The 23,873-nt window shown below is 37.3% G+C and overlaps 1 protein-coding gene across 1 annotated transcript in view; it reads left to right on the forward strand.

Moving 5' to 3' along the window:
• The first annotated feature begins 275 nt into the window (after positions 1–275).
• Positions 276–23,873, forward strand: part of LOC128997864 (ubiquitin carboxyl-terminal hydrolase 2-like) — a 65,823-nt gene continuing 42,225 nt past the window's right edge. The window contains exons 1-5 of the mRNA XM_054423637.1: positions 276–293; positions 2,368–2,496; positions 10,132–10,236; positions 21,662–21,793; positions 23,095–23,263. Of these exons, the coding sequence (XP_054279612.1) occupies positions 2,384–2,496; positions 10,132–10,236; positions 21,662–21,793; positions 23,095–23,263 (519 nt within the window). The 5' untranslated portion in view covers positions 276–293; positions 2,368–2,383. The remainder of the gene's footprint in view (positions 294–2,367; positions 2,497–10,131; positions 10,237–21,661; positions 21,794–23,094; positions 23,264–23,873) is intronic.

Genomic DNA, 23,873 nt, shown 5'->3' on the forward strand with positions numbered 1-23,873 from the left:
CTGTAATGTTTACATTTGTGTTGGGGTTTAGGTTATCGTGTAGTCTGCTAGTGCGATATAAATAATAGGATTGATTTTCATTACTCATTAAGAAAATCCGTGTCAGAAGTAGGGGATATTTGCTCTTTTTAAAGTTATTACTTATTTAAACCAATAAGTTAACTTACTGTTGTATTCTAAATAATACAACTCAAGTTTGTCCTTGATAATCAAGGTGAATGTTGACAAGAACACAACTCTGGCAACTGGATAAATTTCCTGAGACTAGGAACTCGACCTGATAAATGGTTCAGGTATTTAGTTTCACAAATTAAGTTTTTATTGCACATGTCAATCAATTGCTTAAATCGATGCTCCCTTGTTTATTGCCATGTGAAAAATAACATTGCTTTTAGCCTTAATCACTAAATTTAATCTTCAGGTTTGATTAATAGTCAAAGTTCCTTTTAAGTTAAATAGGCTAGGCCTAACCAACTTGACTTTGATTGAGCCTTAACAGCTATTTGTCAAATATGCTATTATTTAACTTTTATTTTAAAAATTTAAGTTAAAAATAGGTAGTACAGGTTTGTTCAATCGAGTTCTTGTTTTATAATGCCAAAAATAAGTATGGTAAGCCTAGTCTTAGGCCCAATGTATTTTAACCCTCCGAGCGTCAGTGTCATGCGTCGATTTTTCGACGCACGAACATCGTTTACGGCGAAGGCTCTATGACTAACTGAATCGGATTGAACTGGATCGAGTTAGGTATCGTTCTTTTCGTTATATTCTACGCTTTCTCCAGAGGTCTGTCTCTAAGCGCTTTATGTTCTCTGAGCCGATCGTAATTGTAGCAGACAGATGACGTGCGTATTTGTAAATAGCTAGGTTACCCTCGGACCGATGACTGATGTGTTTTATTACGTTTATCATTGTTTTAGTGTTAAAAATCAAAAGTAGTGATATACGTGGTGCATTATAAGAAGATTTAAGTGATTTTGAAGGGCTGGTAGATGATCCTGAAGAAGTAGGTAGTGATATTGATGTAAATTATCAGCCAGATTCCTAGCTATGGTTAGGCTATGCATTCTTAGCTAAACGCTATGTACTGAAATCTGTTTTTTGCCCATAACTTATTTATTTGCAAATCTACTTCCTTATATTATTATATATTTGTAATCCTCATAAAATTTAGAACAAAGTGGCTATTTTCAAATATTTATAGGCCTATAATTTATACAATTTCATTGAGCGCGAACTTATTTTTTTTTTTTTTTAATTTTCCAAAATATTTCTTTTTTACCTAAAAAAATTTTTTGAAACAAATGTTCCTTATGTTTTATGTATAATATTGAAGCCCATGATTTTCCAAACAAAATGGTATATAGAACAGTAGAATTAACATTGTTTTAAGCTTCTCAGATCCGTTTTAGTAAAACCTTGCAAATGCGCCAAAAATAGGCGGACATTAAGGCCTAAACTATGGACACTCGGAGGGTTAAGTGAGTGTAAGACACTTGGCTTGTTTTGCAATTTTACTGTACTGTAGCCTATGTTTAAGGCGAAATTCATACACCTAAGCAATCTACCAACATCTCCACCTAATGCTGGGTTTTGGCTAAGTTACTCTCTTTTCTCAAGAAGGCTATCACAGACCTCTCAGCACAGTGCCCAGTGCCCATTATGTCGCATAATTTCATTTTCCTTACTTCTCAATAGAGTTGCTCACTTAAGCGTGGTTTTTTCAACAGTCACTTGCTAAAATATAAGCTATGATCAAACATGAGTTCTTATAGGCTACTCCGATCAAGAACAACAAGCCAAATTGCTGTTTTTATGGGTTAAGTTATATTACTTGTAGGCCCTAATCGTCTTTTCAAGGTGTGCTGATTTAAGTCAGGCCTACTAATTTCATATACCTTAGGCCTACCTATTATTTGCAAAAAATAGAAATATTGTTTAAGTAATATTTCAAAGAACTGCTAGACAACAAAGTTCAAAATTTAAGTTAGCAAGTTAGGCAGTTTTAATATTTGCTTAAGCCTAAAATGAAATCCCAAGCAAATATTAAAAAATATTGATACCTAATTGTCACGTTTCTGGATGTATTTTGTTGTGAACTCCCATTTAATTTCTTCCACACAGAAGATACCTAACTGTGTGTGAAACAATATGTAGTTAAAATCCGTCTGACTATTACCCCTCTGTTGCACTCCATGCTCTTCGCACAGAGGGAGTACGCGTAGGAAACCAGTCATACCGTGACTAAATTTTGTAGACCCACAGATAAATTGGTATTCTAAAAGTGGGCTAGTTAGTTACTCGTAAACTTGTAGGCCTAACTTTTCTATACAAATACCCTATTCATAAAATTAATTTTTGTTTCAGGGAATTCAGAGGCATAATGCCAGTTAGTGTGACCCGTTCCTATCACTCAGAGTCCAGATATGGCTCTTCTTACTCTCCCTCAGCATACTCTTCATCCTACCGCTCGCCCCTCTCAACATCTACCTACCGGTAAGTGATATAGACTGATATTTAAGAGCTACAAAATAAATAAGTCTGACAGACTCCAATTTACGAATAAACCTATAATATCCTCATATACTGGTTCATAGGACACTTATTTGAGGGTAAACTGACACTCCTGCCAAGTATGAATTGTGTTCTGTCATTTATCTGTTGTGATAGGCGTCAACCAAAATTTAAGTCCATCACCAGTACATGAACGGAGAAAAGTATTTTTACGTAGATTATAGCCTGTACTTAAGGCATGGAGGGAGTAAGTTAGTCATAACATTTGTACGGTGTTGTTACTTATTGTTTCAAGCCGTTCATGCTGATGCAATCCAAATACTGTTGCTGCAGTCGTTCATAGTGTGTTTAAGAGGCAGTGAACAAAGTTAAGAGAATGTTGCTTTTAGATCGCTGTTTGGTTAAACTAGTGATTTCCGTACTGATATAGGACGGCACTAAGACTACTTAGGGTGGTGGTAAACTATATGGTAGTCTTAAATATGAATATCAGCAAGCACAGTTTCCTTTTTCTTTAGTACGGTACGGTAACTATTTTGATGAAAACTTCTGAACTCTTGCTGCCTCATCGTACTAATGTGTGCAATCCTCTGTAGGCCTAAGCTCCCTAAGGCAGAAAATCAAAATCAAAATTCTTAATTCCACTAAGCAAAACAATGCAATAGGGCACGTCAAATTCTTATTCTAATATAAACAAGAAGTGACAAAAAGGCAGGCCGTCTAAAAGGATTCAAGCAACAAAACACTAAGGCAAAAAAAAAAAAAAAAAAAAAAAAAAAGAGAGAGTAAAAGCAAAACAAAGCAAAGCAGGGTGAAACCCATGCACAAACTGACAATTAGTGACAACTGACAAACTCAAACAAGAAAGCTTTTGCTTCTACTTACTACTTAAAATGACTACTTACAATGTTCTGTGGGATGGTGAAGAAATCTTCGGTAAGTAGAGAAGAGTGGATATGCCAACAGAAGATCCTGGAGATTATTTTTCAATTTTGAAAAAGTGGCCAGGCTGTACAAACAATGTGAATTAAAACAGTGTTAAACTCAGTTGATCAGAGTTACATTGCGTTTTACCAGAGATCTCTTTGCAAGGATTCTTTCTTCTGGAATCTAGGATCACCTAGATATTTCTTAACATTGAAAACGGAAACAAAGACATATTCAAACTGTGTATACATAGGATCTTATGTGACAAGCAGGTCCTAAAATATTCATACTTCACACGTATGTTTTTATGTTCTGACGTCATTACGCCATTCTCAAAGCCTGACTGGGATTGCAGTAGGTACATTTAATCAACTGGTTTTGTTGTATTAGTGTTGGCACATGTCTGGTCCAGTCTTCAGCCACATTCATGCATTTATGGTTGTACGATGTTGCCAGTTGAAGTTTAGAATTCATTGTATTCGCCCTGGAACAGCATTATTGACTAATTGGTTTTACATTTTTTTTTGTCCTAGGAAGCTAGGCACGAGCCTGGGATTGTTTTTCACATTATTTCAGGCTAGACCTAGGGGTTGCGGCATTATCACTTAGATAAAATCCATTGGTGAATTGGCAGGATTTGAACCCGGGACTTCTTGGACCGAAGTCCGGCGCTCTAACCACTAGACGAGCTCGCTCCCTACCTGCTCGCTCCTCACAATTGGTTTTACATTACAACCCTCCTAATTGGTTTTTCATCACCTGTCATCAGTTCCAATCTTTTGGAACCGATGATGGGTAATGTAAAACCAATTAGTTGAAGTTTGCTAGCTGTTTGTCATTAAGTATAACAAATTGTAAAATGACCTTAAGACTCATGAGTAAGTCAACTAGCCAATAAACGTTATTTAAAATAAAATTTAAAAAATGTGCAGTGAATTAAAAGCTAGATTCATATACTGCAAGCTATTTTTTACTTTTTTACTTTGTCTAGGTCAAAATAACACCTAACTATTGCTAGAAACAGCTAGAAACTTGTAAGGTAGCCATAATTCACCTTAGATCGCTCTATACTAGAGCCAAAAAACTGTATAGGCGGAAAGTTGACGAGGCTAAGAAAATTGCTAATGCCCAAAGTATTGACTGCTCTCTAAATCAGTGCAAGGCACTCTGGAACTTGGTAAACAAAAACAGAGATACCAGCTAGCCCCTTACATCAAAGTGTAAAGCTAGTCCGGATGAATTCAATTGTTTTCTTCTAAACAGTGTCTCAAATATTGTAAATAGTTTCGACCAATCCCCCCAGAATACTACTCACCCAACCAGAACGCATGGACCAACTTTGCTTTGCTGGAGGGATATAACTCCTGATGAACTCTAGGCAATTGTCCATAAACTAAAACCCTCAAAAAGTCCAGATATTTACGGAATGAATGCAACTATTCTTAAATCCATAATCAGCAGTATTGCCTTTCCACTTTGCAGAGTCATAAACCTATGCCTGAAAGCTGGAATTTTTCCAAAGAGCAGGAAAGTCTCACGTACTGTGCCTATTTTTAAGAAAGGCGATGCTTCCAGTATGTCCAGTTACCGTCCTATATCCATTATACCTAACTAAAGATATTGAAACTGTTATGAAGCGCCAGGTAGTAGATTATCTTGAACAGAACAACTTGCTTTTAGACCTGCAACATGGTTACTGCAGTTTCAGACCTAACAGAGGTAATACAAGACGCTTTTGAAGCTACTGAGTCTGTGGCCTTGACTCTGTAAGATTTGTCGAAGGCTTTTTATGTTGTATCTCATCAGATCCTTTTAGATAAGCTGAAGGGTTACGGTTGGGGAGACAAGGCCCTCTCGAAACTTGCTTCGCACCTGGACGACTGTCATCAAAATATCTCCCGTGGGGGTGCAATGTCCGAGGCACTCAAAGTTGAGCATGGCGTGCCCCAAGGCTCAGTATTGGGACCGGTTTTATTCCTAGTGGCCATAAACAACCTAGAGTTGGAAGGAAGGGCCTTAAGATTTGCCGATGACACGACTCTCATTACAACCGGAAGAAACCCTAAAGCTAGAAGCCCTAAATTAGGCCCTAAAGCTCTACAATAATCTCCCTGACATAATCAAGCAGCTTGAGGGTAACAAGTTTGCCTCAAATCTTTAAGAGCCTCATGAGAGAAAAGCCCTACTATAGTTTGAAAGAGTTTTTCGAAGTAAACTTCGATAACACTAGACCATTGTCCACGCTATCTGTGGAACACGTATAACTCCACCTTGGAAGTTTTGTAAATAGCCTTTGTAAATATATATAAATTACTTTGGGCGCAGCTTATCCAGTGTTACTGGTCTCAGGCTAAGAAGAAGGAGGAGGAGGGGGAATATTTACATTTGTTGTATCTAAGTTACTTTGTTGTCACTACTTTTTCCATTTTTAGTTAATTTATTCAATTGTGATCCCAATTATTGTAGTACCTTATCAATATCATTTTCAAAATACGAATTTCAATTTTTTTATTGTACTGGGCTTTGGACTGTTTGGAATATCCAAGTGTGTGGATGGTGTAATATATTTTAATTTTAACACAGGAAGTTTTGGAAGACACCAATTTTCCAATTAATAGGATATTTAAGGACACTAAAAAGTGTCCTTAAAAAAAAAGTTTAAAATGTGTTGTTTGTAACAAATGTATGAGAGGATTGTAAAAAATGATATGAAAGCATGTTTTCAATGAAGTTGTCAGATGTGAAGATGAATGACTTAATATCAGTCAGATTCTCTTCAATCACACGACACTTGAAACCCAGACAATTGTTCACTCCAAGTACTCAAGCACATTTCAAGTCCTTAATTGATACTGATACTAAACACCTTCATTTCCCACTTGTTGCTTTGTACTTTGTAATATTTATCCAGTTCAGATAATGTAAGTTGAATATAGATTGTTGTCAGTTGTAAAGCTGCGTTTACACCGGAGTTTGGAACAAAATGTTTGGAACTTTTTGTTGGTAACACTTGTTTCTAAAATAAAAGTTTACAACAGATAGTGCACTTTTCTTTGATTTTGTTGGAAACATCACCATTCCTGAGAACAGGAGGTCAGTGCTCTTCGGTTGGGGGGTAGTGAAGTGGTGGTGGATAAGCACCGTGAGTAGCAGGGAAGTGTTGTGAACAGCGTAGGAGTACAGATACATTTGGTCCAAAAACAAATGTTAAATGTTTCCTAATGTTTGGAACACCCTTTGATCTTTACCGACTTCTGGTGGGAAGTTGTAGTTGTTGTAAACACTAAAAAACTATTTCCAACATCAAAATGTGTTTGTTCAAAAAGTATTGTTTCTTGTTTTTTTAGGAACATTTGTTATAAATAAATAATAAATAAAAAGATCTTTAATAAATAAATAAAAAGGCCTATATTTAATAAATAATTTAAAATGCCTTTATTTACAAGCAAAATAAAGTATATTTGAATCGTAAACTCGTGTTCCTAACTCTGGTGTAAACGCTTTGGTTGTAAAGGACTTTTGACCAATGCAACCAACAACCAACAAAACATGACAGAAACACAGAATAGATGAACATAAAATGCAGTCTTAACATTTTTTATATATTTTTTAGTAATATCAAATCTATACATTAAACATTCTATTCTTAGGTAGTTTTTAAAATGAGCCTTTAATTTTTGTTTTATTAAAAAAATCAAGGACCAGTTAAATATTGTAACATGAATGTCTATAATTTATATATTTTGACCGTAAATGCTGCAGGGTTGGTAAAAAATACAACACCTCCTCGTAAATTTGAATGAACAATGTCAGGTAAACGACACAGAGTTCAGTATACCTTTGTAAGAAATAAAAATTAAATGATAATAACTAAATGATAAAGCTTTTAAATAATATATCTACCTATTGTTGATCAGGCCTACACCTAATAGACTATAAAAGGACATCCAATTTTAATATAAGTACCACTTTTTCTTCTTTTTACTCTCCTCATTTTAAAATACAAGGTGACCCTTTGTGTTAGTTCACTGAAAACATCAGCCTGCCTCCAAAATACCACATTTTTCAGCCTTGGTCAAAGTTACTATTTAATTCAAATTTTTTTTTTAATTTGAAAGGTGAGCTATGTTTAGTTTACTTAATAGTCTGTTCCAATGTTATAAAAGGGGTCCCAGTGTAATGGTAAAAATATTAGGACATCAGAAAACGAGCGTTCATTTGATTTCAAGTGGACCGCGCAGGGTCATTAGTTAGCCGAGCGGCCACGCACTGAGCTAGTGCCGCGACCCCTATAAATACTGCTCAAGACAGCGTACAGTCAGTCAACCACTAGGCGAATAGTCAGCAACATCTCTCCCTTGTAGTAGAGAATCTTAGGCCTGGAGCAGAATAGCCCGGTAATAAGCCAGCAGTGGAGTAACTCTGGTAGCGTCATACACTAGGACCAAGAGCGAAATAGCCCCTGCACTCGTGAAATTATTGATTTAGTTTATTTTAAGCATCTTGGATTACATCCTAAAGTAAAACACAGTATACCCATTAAGTAAAGATTTGTTTTGTTTTCAAAGTTAATAATTTCAGTTCGTTACAACCAGTGTTTCACTTAAAAAATCAACACCAATTATTTTGGAAATTTGCTAATTTGTTTAGATTAAAGTTTAACTCGGGCAGTGATAATTGTGTCATTTACTTAAAGCTGATGCTTAACGACCATATCTGAGCCCAAATATTTAAACTTAATTATTACTACTAACCCTGGACTTTACAGTACAATTTTGTCCGAGGTCGAAATTGCACGTCACACCCGTCTCAGAGTACGGCATAGTGTTTCAGCCAGGGTTGTGGCTCATCTAGAGACATTATTAGCATTTTAGAGTTCCAACAGGGTTCTCACAATGGTTTCAAAGCAACAAGCTTCTTCTAAACTGTAATAAAAATAAAAATGCTCCAATTCAATATCAACAGCTCAAAAAAAACAAGCTCCGCTGACTATTTCGCTTGGCGACAAAGTGATCTCTTCGTGAAACTTGGCACCACTGCCAAGTTTCTTGATTTGGTCTTGGATAGCTTAACTTTTATGGCCATATACTGTAGAGCCCTAAAGCTCAGGAACTTTTGTAATATGAGGTCTTTCAAAGTAAGCTACCAATTCTTGTGTGACCATGAGTGCCCATTATGGACTGATTTATCCATTATTGTCGTATTTAGTCGCAGTCTAGGACTGTGAGAGTGTTAGAACAAAGTTTGTTTTCTGTCTTCAGAATAAAGATATAAGAGGTACATTTAGAATATCTTGTTGCACTTCTTGCAAGCCTCTCTTTAAGGAACACAAAATTCTTACATTTCCATCCATACACAGTCTTTGGTTGTCCGTCTTTTTTAAAGATATTTTCATCTTTTTCAACCGCAATGCCATAAAATGCAGTTACACTCTCAGGCATAGGAACAATATTCAACTACATAAACACAGGACAAAATTCCTTTAAAGATACCTTTTTTATAACTATATTTAAGTTCTTTAACCTGCTGCCTGAATCCTTTAAAGTGGACCTGAACACCGACCAATTTAGGAGAGCGGTGAAACGCCTACTAATAGTAAAGTAGAATATGCCCTATACTATAAAAGATTCTTAAAGTTGCCGATAAAATTAAGACATACTGTTCTGTTGAATTTTAGTGGTTATATTATTTGTTTTGTTTAATTTATACAGGGTGTTTTTAAAAGAATGCCGGGATTTCAAACGGTCGTTGCTCGGGGACTATTCAAGATAATTAAACAATTTAAGCGTCAAATTGAAGGGAAAAGAAAAAAGTTTTTTTCTCATTCTTTCATACAATTTGGAATGATTAAATAAAATTCAGATTTTCATCAATCTTATATGAGCGTAAAACTGGCATAGTCCTTACATTTAGGGCGATCTTAACTGAATCTTTTTCGGCACAAAAACTCTATCTTTTATAGATAGCATCATAAAGTGACCAATTTAGGTTTGTTAAACTGGAGACTTCGTCGGGCAATCGATTCTTTCGGGATTCTGATCTAGAATTGTCGGATTTCTTTGATTATGTCATCGCTTGGTTTAGCTGGCCAGGTGAATGTCTTTACAAAACACTCCGGAGCCACGTAACTCATTAAACCAGCTTCAAGTTTCTTTATCATCAAATAGATTTAAATTTAGTTTAATTTAGAAATAGATACAAACTCTGCGAACTACAGATTACATTCTGAGCCTTCTGTTGCGCCGTACGTCGTACTGGCCACTTGCGTCAGGCGTATGAGTCACAATAGCGGCCTATCACCCCGCACCTGTTTTACGCATGCCAAGGTCAAAGTTTCCTCCCTTGCTACACGGGAAACAAAACTTAGTTACTTTAGCTTCAATTTGACGTATAAAACGTTTAGTTACCTTGAATAGAATCCAAGCAATTACCATTTAAAATCCCGGTATTCTTAAAAACACCCTGTATTCTTAGAAAACATCACGTTATTATACAGATTACTTTGAGTAAAATAAAGATGATTTGATTTGAGTAAGGTAAGGCTTAGCATTGACTGGTTGAGTTGGTTGAATTTTCAAAAATGGAACTAATAGAAACTGATCAGTAATGATGTTTTGATATCTATTTTTTGAAATGGCATTTTACAATTAATGTATGTCTTAGGCTTAACTGGTATAATTTCATTCTCAGGAGCACTTATACTTCATCATACCGGTCAACTTCTGGACTTGATGATTCTTACACCAGCTCTCGAGATAAAAGTGACACCAATGAATCCTATTCCTCTTCACTTGGGTAAGTTTGATTTCTTTTTTATAAATAACAAGTTGTAGAAATATTAATATTTTATATTGTGATTTAGACCAGTGGTTTCCAACCTACGGCTCTATACGGCCGGCCTGTGAAGGCCTACTGGGAAATAATTTATTTTTACGTAATTTATGTAAATCGATGATCGTCAAAGTTGCGGCAACATCCGTTAGTAAATGTTTCAGTCTTGGAGATATCGTGATTGTCATTCACAATCGCGGCAACTTGGCAATATCATGGTCTTCACTAAAAGTCACAGAAACACCCATAAGTAAATGCTGCTGTGATATCAGTAATAATGTTATCGTCATTCATGATCGCGGCAACACTCGTAAGTAAATTTTTCTCAGCATGTCAAAGCCATCTGTAAAACAGTAACAATACGTTTGAAAACTTATCGCAGATTAAGCTCCCCATACAAGAGCATCGTTTACTTCCTTTTTCCGGTCAACAGGGTCAGAAGTTGCTGCAAATTCCTTATCACAGTTGTCACAATAATAAAACAATGTTGCAAATAGCCCATTTAAGCTTTCTCTGTGGTACAGTATTTGCATTTATCCATGGTACAGCAGAATTAGTTTTTACAATACGGCTCTACTACTACTCCTAGGCCCTATGCTTTCTAGCTGCTTCATAACATGTCCTATGTCTACAATGTGTCTCACTTTTAGTGAAATGTGTTGGTCCTCTATAGTGAGTGTGTTAAATTACTAAATTTACTTAGGTTCAACTCCTCTGCCTTACTCTCACTCTCGGCATCACTTTCAGATTCAGGGGAAAAATTAACTGTGTAGTCTTGATCATCTTTTTTATTCGACTCCCTGAAACAGCATAAACTACAATAGTTATCAATTTTAACTAGGCATAATTGCAGTTAGAGTGTTAAGTATACTGTAGATAAAAACATATTGTATGCGGCCATTCCTGATCGGGAACGCTCGGCAATGCCTTTCGTATATCTTCGTTTTTGCTCTAGCGTCGGTCGAAGGTGTTAGCGTGTAGACATGTGTGACATGCTTTTTGTCGTGGTGTAGGTTGGTAGTAAATTTCCTGTCTGGCAAGCTTAAAAATCAACTTTTTATCCTGTTTTCCTCCCTGCAATTGGCAATACTGTACAATGGGACCAAGCAGTGCTGCTATCTGTGGGTGTTTAAGCAAACTACGTTGATTCTCGTCACCGCACGTTATTTGCTATCCATCAGACCGAAATTTGAAAACCAATTACCCGGCAATCGTGATTATTCAACGCTGTGGGCTGCGTCGCACTGGGGCTACGCCTGTCTCCATCAATGGGCTGCAGCGAACTTGTTAGTAAAAAAATTCTTAAATAGCAATATACGTGTTGTTACAATCAACAGGAGAAAAATAAAAATTGATTTTTTTTAGTTCATGTTTATTTCTTTATGCTTTGACACTATTCATTTATATAACATGTATAAAGTGATTTATTTATTTATTAGTTAAAGTGTTACAATTAAATTATTCATGAAGTAAAAGGTATGTAAAGCATCCATGTCAGGTCACTCACTGTTTACTTTTATTAGATTTAACAAGAATTATTTATCGAATTCAAACTAGTGTTGGGGTAGAGCTTTTTAAGAAACCCGCTCCTCTAAGGATTGCAGATGGGTCACTGTCGAGGGCCCAGTATTCGTTTCGGTTGGCAGGAGGAGCTGCGGGAAGACGGTGGATTGGAAACGACTTGTACGTTCCCACTCTTACTACGGATATGATTCTGGGTATGGATGTCATCCGAGACCTCGGATTGGTGACATGTGGGACAGAGGTAGTAAGAATGGGCATGGATGATGACTGTTCTGGCCATGGTGGCCGCATAGACAGTGTCAAAATTGGTGACGAAGACCCCGAAGGCCCTTGCAATGGAGCCAGCCCTTCCCCGTCTGGTTCCTTATGCCAAAAAATTCAGCACCATGTTGGCTGGTAGTGGCTAGTAGAAGAGTTTTTCTTTGTTTTGAGTTTTGAGACCTGTGGTGTAGGATTCACTATTGGGTTAGTGGCCGGAAGTTGTTTTGTTTTAGTTAATGTTAAAGATTTTTTTCATTTGGCCGTTTTCTTTTTTTTCATCCCTATGTAAGTGAGGGGTGTAACGAGTTATTTTTCCTAGGGGAGTAAATATTTGCTATTTGGCCGTGCACCTATTGTTGACATCAACAAGCGGCAGCGGCGAAGCAAGCTAGCGCCCTTTGACCCGGCTTATCAGTTCTGATAAGCCTCCGGTATCCTAGATTTTCAGGATAGCCTAGGACGGGCATTTGAGTTGTGGATCCCGAATAGTAAGCTTGTGTCTGGTGCGTCGTCGGGTACGAGTGACAGTGGTGTCAGAGTACGTTGGTGGTGTGAGAGTGCCAAGTGTTGGTGTTGAGTTGGTTAGAGACCCGCTAGTGGTGAGATTTTATTGACTCTAGTAGATATTATTTTGCGTTGTGACAAGAGTTAATTATATAACCGGTAACTCTGAGGCCCGTGTAGTAGAAGTCATTATAGTTTCATATGAACAGTCATAATTATTAGTAACAGAAGAGTTATTATGTTTTGCGGGGTGGCTGCACTGTGCACTGAGCCCTGAAGTAGGATGATTCGGCACGGCTCCTTCTTCTATGTTCACCAACGATCGTAAGTGGTTCTCTCATAATTGTTGTCCACTTTTCTAGCGTAACGGTTAGGTTACGACATTTTGGCGCAGTCGGTAGTAAACCTTTTTATCATAGTTAGGGTAGTACGCGATAAAATTTGTTTTAGTGCGTTATTAGAGTTGAGATGATTAAAAATGGTGAGTATTAGTGTTGGCAGGATTTCGGAATTTAATCCAAGTGAGGAGGACATTGTGCCCTATTTGTTGCGCCTGAAACATTTCTTCAAAGCGAACAATGTTAAGAAAGAGAAGAGGTGTCGGTTTTAATTACAGTTATTGGTCCCAGGACTTTATCGGTACTTTCCGATTTATTATCACCGGTAGAGGTAGATTCCAAGACCTATGATGAACTTGCAGAGTTGTTGAAATTACATTATGCGCCCAAGAAGTTGGTTGTGGCGGAGCGATATGTATTCTACTCTCGTGTGCAAAAGCCGGGCGAAAGCATAGCAGAGTTTGTGGTTTCAATAAAACATTTGGCTAGTTCGTGTAAATTTAGTACCTTTTTGAAAGGCGCTTTGAGGGACAAGGTGATTTCCGGCATTTCTAATGAAAATATCCGGCAAAAATTGTTGTCGGAGGAATTAGACTTTGATGAAATTTATGCGTTGGCGCTCAGGCTGGAACAGGCCGAATCGCAGTCAAGCCTATTTGGGCAACCTCGTGGGGACATTGCGAAAATCAATGTGAAAAGTCAAAATAGGCCTAAAACTTTCGTGAATAGGAGTAGTGAAAATCAAAATTCTAGAAACTCTTGTTGGAGGTGTAGTTCTGCGGGTCATTGGCCTAGTGCGTGTGCGTTCGCCAGTTACAAGTGTCACGGTTGTCAGAGAGTAGGTCATCTCAAGAAAGTGTGTAAAGCCAAGAAATCTTCTAGTTTCCATGGTAAAAAGTCGACACCTAGGATGGGGGTCCATCAAGTGGAGGAAGAGGTTGGCCTAGGCCTAGAAGTTCCAATGGCAGAGATAGGTTTGTACAACCTTAAATCAGGATCAGACAACGGCTATAAGGTAGGCCTAGTGGCTAATGATGTATATTTAGAAATGATTCTAGATACAGGCAGTGCCTTGACTATATGTCCTTCTGAGATATTTTATGAAAAATTTTCTAACCTCAAACTTAGGCCAGCAAATGTGAAACTTACTACTTATTCAGGTCATGATGTACCTGTTCTGGGACAAGTGAATGTCGATGTTAAATATGATAATCAGCAGGCGAGTTTGCCTTTGACAGTAGTTAGTTTAGAAAGTAAGAGTCAACCGATTCTGTTGGGCCGAAACTGGTTAGGTCAGTTGAGGTTAGATTGGCAAAACGTGTTTTCATGTAAAGCCACTATGGATAATAGTTCTGATGTGGATATTGCTAAATTGAAGAGTAAATTTAGGTCAGTTTTTCAGCCTGGAACGGGCAAAATTAAGGGTGTTAAGGCTCATATTGTTTTGAAGGACTGTTGGTTTTGTATTTTACAGACTGATCATCAGCCGTTGACGGCTATTTTTGGCTCTAAAAAGGGCGTTCCTAGTATGGCGGCAGCTAGGCTGCAGAGATGGGCCTTGATTCTATCAGCATATGATTTGGAGGTTAGGTACCGGAAGGGAGTGGATGTCCCTCATGCTGATGCGTTGTCTAGGCTACCCTTAGCAGAAGCGGAACCTATAGAGCTAGATGCTAATTTTGTTTCACATGTAGATATGTCTACAGAAGTGATGAACAATTTCTGTGTTGTCAAGGACGTTGCACTTATTACTGCCTTGCATATAGGTAAAATGATGGATAAGGATCCAATTCTTTCGAAGGTCCGAGATTTTGTGATGTACGGCTGGACGAGCTCTGTTGAGCCGGAACTAGCTATTTTTCTAAGGAAGAAGGACGAGTTGTCCGTGGAACAAGGTTGTTTGCTGTGGGGTTCTCGTGTAGTGATTCCAAAGAAACTGTATTCATCTGTGCTTCAAATGTTGCATGATCAACACCCGGGAGTTACACGCATGAAGATGCTGGCGAGAAGTTATGTCTGGTGGCCAGGCATGGAGAAGTCGATTGAAGACGTGGTGGCCTCTTGTTCTGCTTGTCAGTTAACTAGGAATTCGATACCTAAAGTACCGTTGCAGCAATGGCCTACAACATCAACCCGATGGCAGAGGATACACATTGACTTTGCGGAGGATCCAGAGTCGAGACAGCAACTTTTAGTTTTGAATGACACATTCTCTAAATGGTTAGAGGTATTTATCATGAGTTCCATGAATTCTTCCAAGGTTATTGAGAAACTCCGTACCTTGTTTTCATCGTATGGATTGCCTGTCGAACTGGTGTCGGACAACGGAAGATCTTTTACTAGTCAAGAGTTCAAAACCTTTTTGCATAACAACAATGTGAAGTTCACATTAACTCCCCCGTATCATGCTGCTTCAAATGGATCATCAGAGAGAAGTGTTCAGGAGGTCAAGAAAAACCTTTTGCGTCAAGTGATTGAGGAACATCAGCGTTCTCAGCGTACCACTCTTCAAATGAAATTAGATAATTTCTTGTTTGCGTACCGCAACACTCCAAATACAGTTACTGGCTTAACCCCTGCAGAAATGTTCCTATCTTGGAAGCCCCGTACACAGTTGGTTATGTTAAAACCCAATCTCCAGTCATCCATTGATCAAAAACATAGGGAACAAAAAGATGCAGCTGATAGGCTTAGGGGAAGAAGCAGATTTTTCTCAGAAGGTCAGGCAGTCTATGTCAAAACTGTCCGAAATGAAAAGATATCTTGGGTTCCTGGCAAAATAATTCTACAAAGAAGTCCGGTCACCTATCTTGTGAGTGTCATTGGTGGAAAACCCCGATTTTGTCATGCAGACCACTTGAGAGCTCGGTATGCAGAAGAGGAGGAGATTTTTGTATCACCCAAGGATCCCATTGTATCACCCCAAGTACCCAAGAATTCACCCCCGCCCTCAGGATCGACCAACTAGTCCCCTGATGATGTCACCTGTACCTAGGCCTACTACCAGTCCCAGGGAGAGCCTAGGGCAAGCCCAGCCTCAGCCAACTCCTGCGTCGCCGCTAGCACAGTGCAGCCCACCACCCTCGCTGAGGAAGTCTGGACGGACTGTGCGAAAGCCTCACAGGCTGGACTTGTAAAATTATTAATGGATAATGGGAAGAAGAAATTTTGGTTGCATTTTTTTGGAAAGTGAATTTATTTTATTTTAAAAGTTGAGTTAATTTTGAATTTATGATATGGACTTTTTTTATGGGGAAGACGAGTGTAGTAGAAGTCATTATAGTTTCATATGAACAGTCATAATTATTAGTAACAGAAGAGTTATTATGTTTTGCGGGGTGGCTGCACTGTGCACTGAGCCCTGAAGTGGGATGATTCGGCAAGGCTCCTTCTTCTATGTTCACCAACGATCGTAAGTGGTTCTCTCATAATTATTGTCCACTTTTCTAGCGTAACGGTTAGGTTACGACAGCCCGAAAAACCTAGGCTGCACGATTTGGCGTGAGTAGTTGGAAGCACGCGGCCTGTTGGCTAGTAGCTAATTTTATTAGCCTATTAACAGAAGCCCAGTTAACTAATATAACGTTGATAGCAGCAGTAGTAGTAGTAATGGGGTTTTTATTGGTAAATCATTTTATGATTTTAATTTAACCTGAACAGCTTGTTTATTAATCCAACACGTTAATAAGATATATATATATAAGATATATTTATCTAGTGTTTGGAAAGTATTTAATATTTATTTCTCCGCTACTAAGTAGCTCTTAATAATTTAATAGTAGTGCAATTGGCAATTAGCTTTGCTTGTTTGGCTTGGTATTTATTGAGACCAGCTAATAGAGGTTTAGTCACTCTGCCTATAGTATACTTGTATTATTATATGGTATTATTACTGAGTGAACTGTTCGGTTGTTAGCTTGGGCATTGGAGTCGTGTATTGGATTATTGTGGCCGAGTGCACCCCGCCTAGTGATAACTCGCGCTGTGGTTTTTATTGGCAGGTTGTCGTGTAGCTCACTGTTAGGCACTCTGGGCTTAACTATTGGATAGTCATGACAAAGCCTGAGTTGCATAGTCAGCAACGACCCCCTAGGAGAGTGGAGAATCGGCGTAGGCCTGGTGGTGATTATTGCACGTTTTTTTGGTGACTTGTTTTTGACTTGTGCACAGTGCCCATGTATGAGCCAGTCCTATACCGGTTAGACCCGGCTTTTGGCCTAGTAGTGTCAACAGCTGATACAATTCTCTGCATCCAATATAAAAGACGAGATCACCCTAAATTATAACTCAAATTTGATACTTTCTCAAGATTCAGTTGATTATTTAGGAATAAAAATAGACTCACATTTAAATTGGCAAACTCACAAAAAAAATGTATCAAAAAGACTTAATTCAGCTGTATTTGTGTTGCAAGTAATTAGAGATACAACAAATTTTGACACACAAATTGCAGTATATCATGCTTATTTCGCTTTAATTATGAATTACGGACTTATTTTATGGGGATCGTCTAGTGAAAGCTAAAAAGTGTTTATTCTTAAAAAAAGGGCGATTAGACATATAGCCAAGGTTCCTCCAGATACACATCGCCAAGAATATTTCGGTCAATTCAAAATTCTCACTTTATACAGCTCTTATATTTATTATATTTCTCTGATGGTCACAAGTAACTTGGATACACTTATGGATGGAGAGTCAGCCCCCTCTCAACCATGATACAAGATACAAAAATTAATAAAACCAATGCAACATGGACTAAAATTATTTAATTTATCACCACAATATGGGACCCAAAATTCATAATAAGCTGCCTCCAACATTAAAAGAAATTGATCGCTTATCGAAATAAAATAAAAACACTTAAGATATGGCTTCTGGAGAAGGTATTGTTTTCACTGGAAGATTTCCTAACAAATGTATAATTAATTTTAAGTTTTTATTGTTATGATTGTTGTTTTGTTACAATGGATTTTATGACAAATCACCCGTCAATCATTGATGTAACGTGATGATAATAAATAAATAAAAATATGTAATAGTTTGACAGAAGTAACCTTGTAAAAAGCAATGGTATGCAGTTGGATATGCAGTTGATATGCAGAGTTGGAGTTGATTGTGCTGAAGGAGCATTGCTGAGGTTGCAAGATTGCAGACTTGATGCAGGTGATCTCATACACTGCACAGGGTCAGTGGTGTAGTAGTGTCGGTCATTCATCTCTCATCTCACTATGTCTTTACCTGTGTTATTTATTCTTCTTGATCTTAGTGACGAAATAAGATCTTTGACTGTTGATCAAGTGATCGATTTAATCAATGACATTGGAAGGGAAGAGTTAATAATAGTATGGAGAATGTTTTACTTTTTGTATGCTAAAGTTGCCAAGTTTAAGAAGTATCACTTCAAAAAACACTTTTGCTGCTATCATCCAAAAAGGAAGACTAAAAAATCGTATGTTATTAAAGTTACTTTAGCTTTAACCTATTTATTTGTTTAAATTGTCATCTTTACATTAAATTGCATGCATAAAATATGTAGATGCTAATTGGTGCTATATACATATGTATTAACTATTAGATACGTTACAAGCAAGTAAATATTTTAACTTAATTTTGAAGAAGACATTTTTTAGTGTGTAAAAGGAACACAAAATCTTAATGATTTTTAAAAATTAAAGAACTTAACCACAACTATTTTTGTCTGCATCTATTTCTTAGTTAAATAAATGCAACAATTCCATCCTAAAATATTTCTATGTATCAAAGAAAATGGTTATCTCCATGCAAAATATTTTAAATTGATTCCTCCACAAATGTTTGCACCTCCTAAAGAGCACAAAAAAACTTTACATTCTTGTTTTGGGTGTAGATTAAAGTTATTTATACAATGTATATTCTCTCATGTTAAAATGTTACTCTCAGGGCCAGATTTCCCAATAGGTCTTCTAAATACTAGGCCTATACTCCCGCATATATAACCAAGAGATACAAATTCTAAACCACTAGATGAGCTAGATGAGCTAGAAACTTGAAATTTGAAAAGGGCGTGAAACGTCACCTTAAAAATTATCCAGAAAATTTCAAAATGTCCCATTTTCAAATTTTAATCCTCCCAAAAATCCAAAATGGCGGACATCTAAGAACAACTAAACACGGTTTTTTGTACGGCTATAGCCTAACTAAAAATCCGTAAGAGCTATAGAAGATTTGAAAGGACTTTAATGGTCAGGAATTAATTTTTCTACAAAACTCATATACAGGCGTTTTCCGAAAATCACACACCCTCACCCCTAAAAACTCCCTACTTTCAAAAATCTTAATTTTTTTCAAATTTTTAATGGTTTCGCTACTTTTTTCTACCTGAGTAATTAATTTGTTTTTGCAAATATTATTATTGCTATATGTACTCTTCTTAGTTTACCTTAAATGTTGGTCATTACATGTTTTTTCTTGAATTTCCTCCTTACCTGTTGTGGTATACTTTGCTTATTGAAGTAAAAAAGTCACATGCACTGCGATAATGCTGAAAATGTGGTGGGAGGGGGGAAGCAGCACTGTCTTGGACTGCGGGATTCGCCATACACGTTCAAATCGGCCTCAAGGCCGGGCCTGATGAGTTTCACATCCGGCCGTCCGGCCAACGATCTGCCTGAAGGAATCGACATACACGTTCAGTTTTTCCTTCAGTCCAGGACTGTACAGTCCGGGACTGAAGGAAAACCGGAACGTGTATGGTAGGCCTTACTTAAATTGTGGTGTTAATTTTTTAAGGAAAAGAGTTATGTTGGCAGCATTAAACAGATGGTCCAAAAGACGGAAATTAGATTATACCAGGGAAATAACATTCCTTGGCTGGCTTCCTGAGTAATTTTATTGTTGACAGTTATTTAGTTATATGAATAGAAAATACTGATTTCTTGAGCCGAAAACTTTTTTTATGTCTTCTATGAATGAAAGATCAGAGATATGAGTTGGTAAGACGTTTCGCAACTTGAATATCAGTTCCAGACCAATAAAAAAAAAAAAAAAAAAAATAATGTTAACTTATGATATAAATATTTTACCTAAAAGATTGTTTATAAAATAACTTTTTTATTTTGACACAAAAAATGATTTTAAGTGCGTTACCGTTACGATTTTGAAAATCCCCTCCCCCATCCTTGTAATGCTAAGCCTAACCCCTCCCCCGTCCTTAAGCGTTACGCAATATTTTGACTGCCCCTAACATACGTGTTCACACACTTTACTCTCTACCCCACCTATGCCTATCATATGTCATTTCGCCAATCCACGGCTATCTGATTGAGGTAGTATACTTTCAGCTCCCCCGTCAGTCCTGAATAGGATTCTATGCACCTGATAGGAGGGTAGAGAGTTCCAAAAGCGGCATGCTATTACTATAAATGATCTATTAAAACCAGAGTAGCAAATGAGGTGCGGTGATGTGCTGCGTTACGACGAGGGTCGACGTAGTTTTTCTGAAACACTCACAGATAGCTGCACTGTCTGGAACTACAGGCGATGTCAGCATTAACCAGTAAACTTCAGCATGGCAGAAAGGAACTAGAGCACTCACCGGTGAGTAGCCTGCAGCTAACGTGTTAAAATGGGAGAAGTACTGTTGTAAGTTTTAATTTCAAACTGATTCTTTTTTGAACCTACTCTACTGCTCATAGCTATTTTTCAGTGGAAAGGTTTTAGAGCAGGGAATGAAGTAAACAAACAAATGAGTCATCTGCAGAAATGAGCCCAGGAGATTGCAACAGGAGCTAGTTGGACAGAATAAAGGATTGGTATTTCCTGTTGAAAAAAGACACAGTAAAATACAGTATCAATGCTTTGAATCATAACAAATCTCATACAACTTTGATTTAATAGAGCTTGCTATTACTTTGACTTATAGAGGTGCGGCAATTGCACAATTTCCAATTATAGAGGTTTTTTGACTAAAACTTTGATTTATAGAGGTACTTTTACGACAGAAACTACCATAACACTTTGAATTATTAAGGTGATTCTCGTTAATATTGCAACAGATAGGAAGTTCAAGGGGAATAAACAAAACTCAATTTATCAATGATTTTGAATTATTGAGGTTCGATTTATTGAGGTTCCACTGTACAGTAAGTTTGAGCTTGTTCGTTGCAGTTTTGTTGTCAAAGCCACAGTCATTTCATTAACCACAGTATTACAGTTTGAAGTGGGGAAACAGGAGTGACTTTATCAGTAAAAGTCCAACATGAAATGGTAAAAGTCATTGAATTTTCTTCAGTGTGTGGACAGTGAAAAATACCCTTTTACAGGTTTTAACCACGGTGTCAGTCCAGTCAAGAGTGTTGTGTTTCGTCAAAACAAGACTTATGATTTTGTCTTGGTATGGTAGCACAGTTATGTTAGTTCAAATGTTTTGGTCAAATATGTTTTGGTCAGTAGGTTGAGTAGTCTTGCATGGCCAATGATGATTGGGTTGGTTTTTTCAGGGTTTAGTTTCAGTTTTTTTGCTGCCCACTCCACAATTCTGTTGATGTTGTTTTATTAATGCAATTGTTTCATTTGCCTCTTTGAAGTGAGCGTGAATTTGTAAGTCATCAGGGAGTAAGAATGAAGCTGGGAGTGTTGTAAAACTAAACTGGTGTCGTTTATGCAGATAGTAAAAATTAAAGGGTCAAATATTGATACTTGAGGAACTCCACAAGGTATCTGCCTCCAGTAAGGCATTATAACCTGTAGTGAAGACAGTAATTATAACTATGTTGTTGTTTTAGTAAATCAAGAGACTATACCAAAAGCCGATCCCTCAGCAATGCCGAGACAGCTCTCAAAGGCAGCAGTTTAACATCTCGCCGACCTTCAGCTACATCCTCCACTTACACATCTCCAGTGCTGGATATATCCAAGTAAGAGTTTGATATAGTTTGACTAAGTATTGCAACCTGGTAGGCACCAGGAAGATACCTATACACCAGAGTCTTTCTAATACAAACTAATTGGGACCAGACCAGATTACCACATTGTTAGGATTAAAACTGTAAATTTGTACGCAGTAAAATTGTATTAACAAAATGAAGCAATGTACAATCACAAAAACACCCTGATTATGATGACATTGCGATTGTTTTCCACCATCACGACAAAACCCATGATTGCGTTCTTCTTGCTACACATAGACCTTAAAAGAGAACCAACCAACTGAACTCTGTTAATGAATAGCCACTTGGCCATAGGCTAATTGGCAATGATTCAAAAGTTCTGGGTTCCACACTGTATTTGCATACAATTCTCAGCTTTCCCAGTTGGCTGGACACCCTAATTTAATTTCAAACCATTATTGAACCATTTCCCCAGTTACTTATGGGAGATAAACCATTCTCTGCGATCGTGTACCCTCCTTCTGTGAAGCAAGTGGTCTGCTTTTTATGCCATGCTGTTGTGAGCGTTTTGCAACTGTTTGTCTGTAAGTCCGTCCGACTATCTTTGCGAGCGACTCCTTATCCAAGACAAGATTACCCAGCCTAAATCACATTGTGACTGTGTGTGTGAAGTTAGAGAAATAGTTACTCTTATTTTGGACCAAAGTTGTACGAGGATCGTCTACAAATTAAGTAGATATACAAAACAGGTATATTGACCCCTTCCTATCAACAAATAATCATATAGTGTGATTCATATTTGGCTGTAGCGTCAATTTTCTTTCAAGACGTTTTTGAATACTTTGACGAGACTAATTGTCCCATAGGGGGGAACCGGCTAGAATAGTTGTGAATGAAGTTAGTTAGTGTGGTCCTGTTGGAGTTAGGGGATCTTTATTGGTCTCAGATTTGAACCCTTGGCTGCGACATGAGCTCGATTTAGACCTTATTTATGGACCACCCTCATTCAATGCGCTATTGGAGACACTAAAATCAGATAAATCTAGCAAAAAGTTTGAGAAAAAACTGAAAATTGTTTAAAGATAATTTAATAACTTATATTAGAGATATTGCCAAACTAATGTAATGTAATACTTAATTTAAAGGTTCAAAAAGTTGAATACAAAATATTATTATATATTGGCCTTTTTGAGCCCTTAAAATTAAGTATTACATTACATTTAAAGATAATGTTCAGTACATTAGGCTATAGTTGCTATACAATTCTGGTATATTAAGAGAAGCAAGTTAAAAATTAAAAAAGTAAAGGTATTTTGATTTATTTGTAGGTATTCCCCTTCAAACTATGTGACTGGGTCAGCTCGCTCGTCATCAATCTCCTCGACTTCCTCTGCAGGGTCCACCACAAGCAGGCCTCCAAGAGGCTCCTTCAGCTCTCTACGCGACCCTTCCTACACCCCCTCCACATCTCTGCGGTCCTCCAGATACACTGAACAGGTTTGTTCTCATTCAACATGTCAACATTTTAAAAGCTCTTGGCTTGAATCAGTACAAAATATCACCAGAAATTTAAACTAAACTTATGTGCTACATGTTTTTCGTCTGTGTATATAATAAGGGTATCTCCTTTTTCTCTTAACTCAACAGCATTTGAATGAAGGATACAATGACGGTTGCTTGAAGAAGACTTAATTTTAAAAGTTAATGTCAAAACAGGGTGAAGGTTAGGTACATCACTTGGCAGTTAATGTAATTTGAATCGGTCAATGGTTGATCAGAAATTCAAAGGCTTTAAATAAATGATCAAAAAAGAAGAAAAATTAGCTTGTGAGAACTTTTCTACATCTTACTTCACTTATAAAATCCCCATGAAATCTTTCTATAAATGTGTTTTTTGCATAATACTTAGACATGAGTTAAAACACATGAAGCTTTATTTAGCCTGTATCATGTCAAGTAGAGACAAGCTAGTTGACCATATGAATAGAAGAGGATAATGGCAGAGTCAAACCCTGTGAGTAAATCCCACTAGTCCTCACTGATTACACCACTTAAAAGTAGGAAAGGAATATATTGATTTATTTGAAAATTCAATTAAGTCATTAAC

The sequence above is a fragment of the Macrosteles quadrilineatus genome, unplaced genomic scaffold (genome assembly GCF_028750875.1).
Source record: "Macrosteles quadrilineatus isolate MER2022 unplaced genomic scaffold, UCM_ALF_1.0 Scaffold_7__1_contigs__length_78375512, whole genome shotgun sequence".
Taxonomy (NCBI): Eukaryota; Metazoa; Arthropoda; class Insecta; order Hemiptera; family Cicadellidae; genus Macrosteles; species Macrosteles quadrilineatus.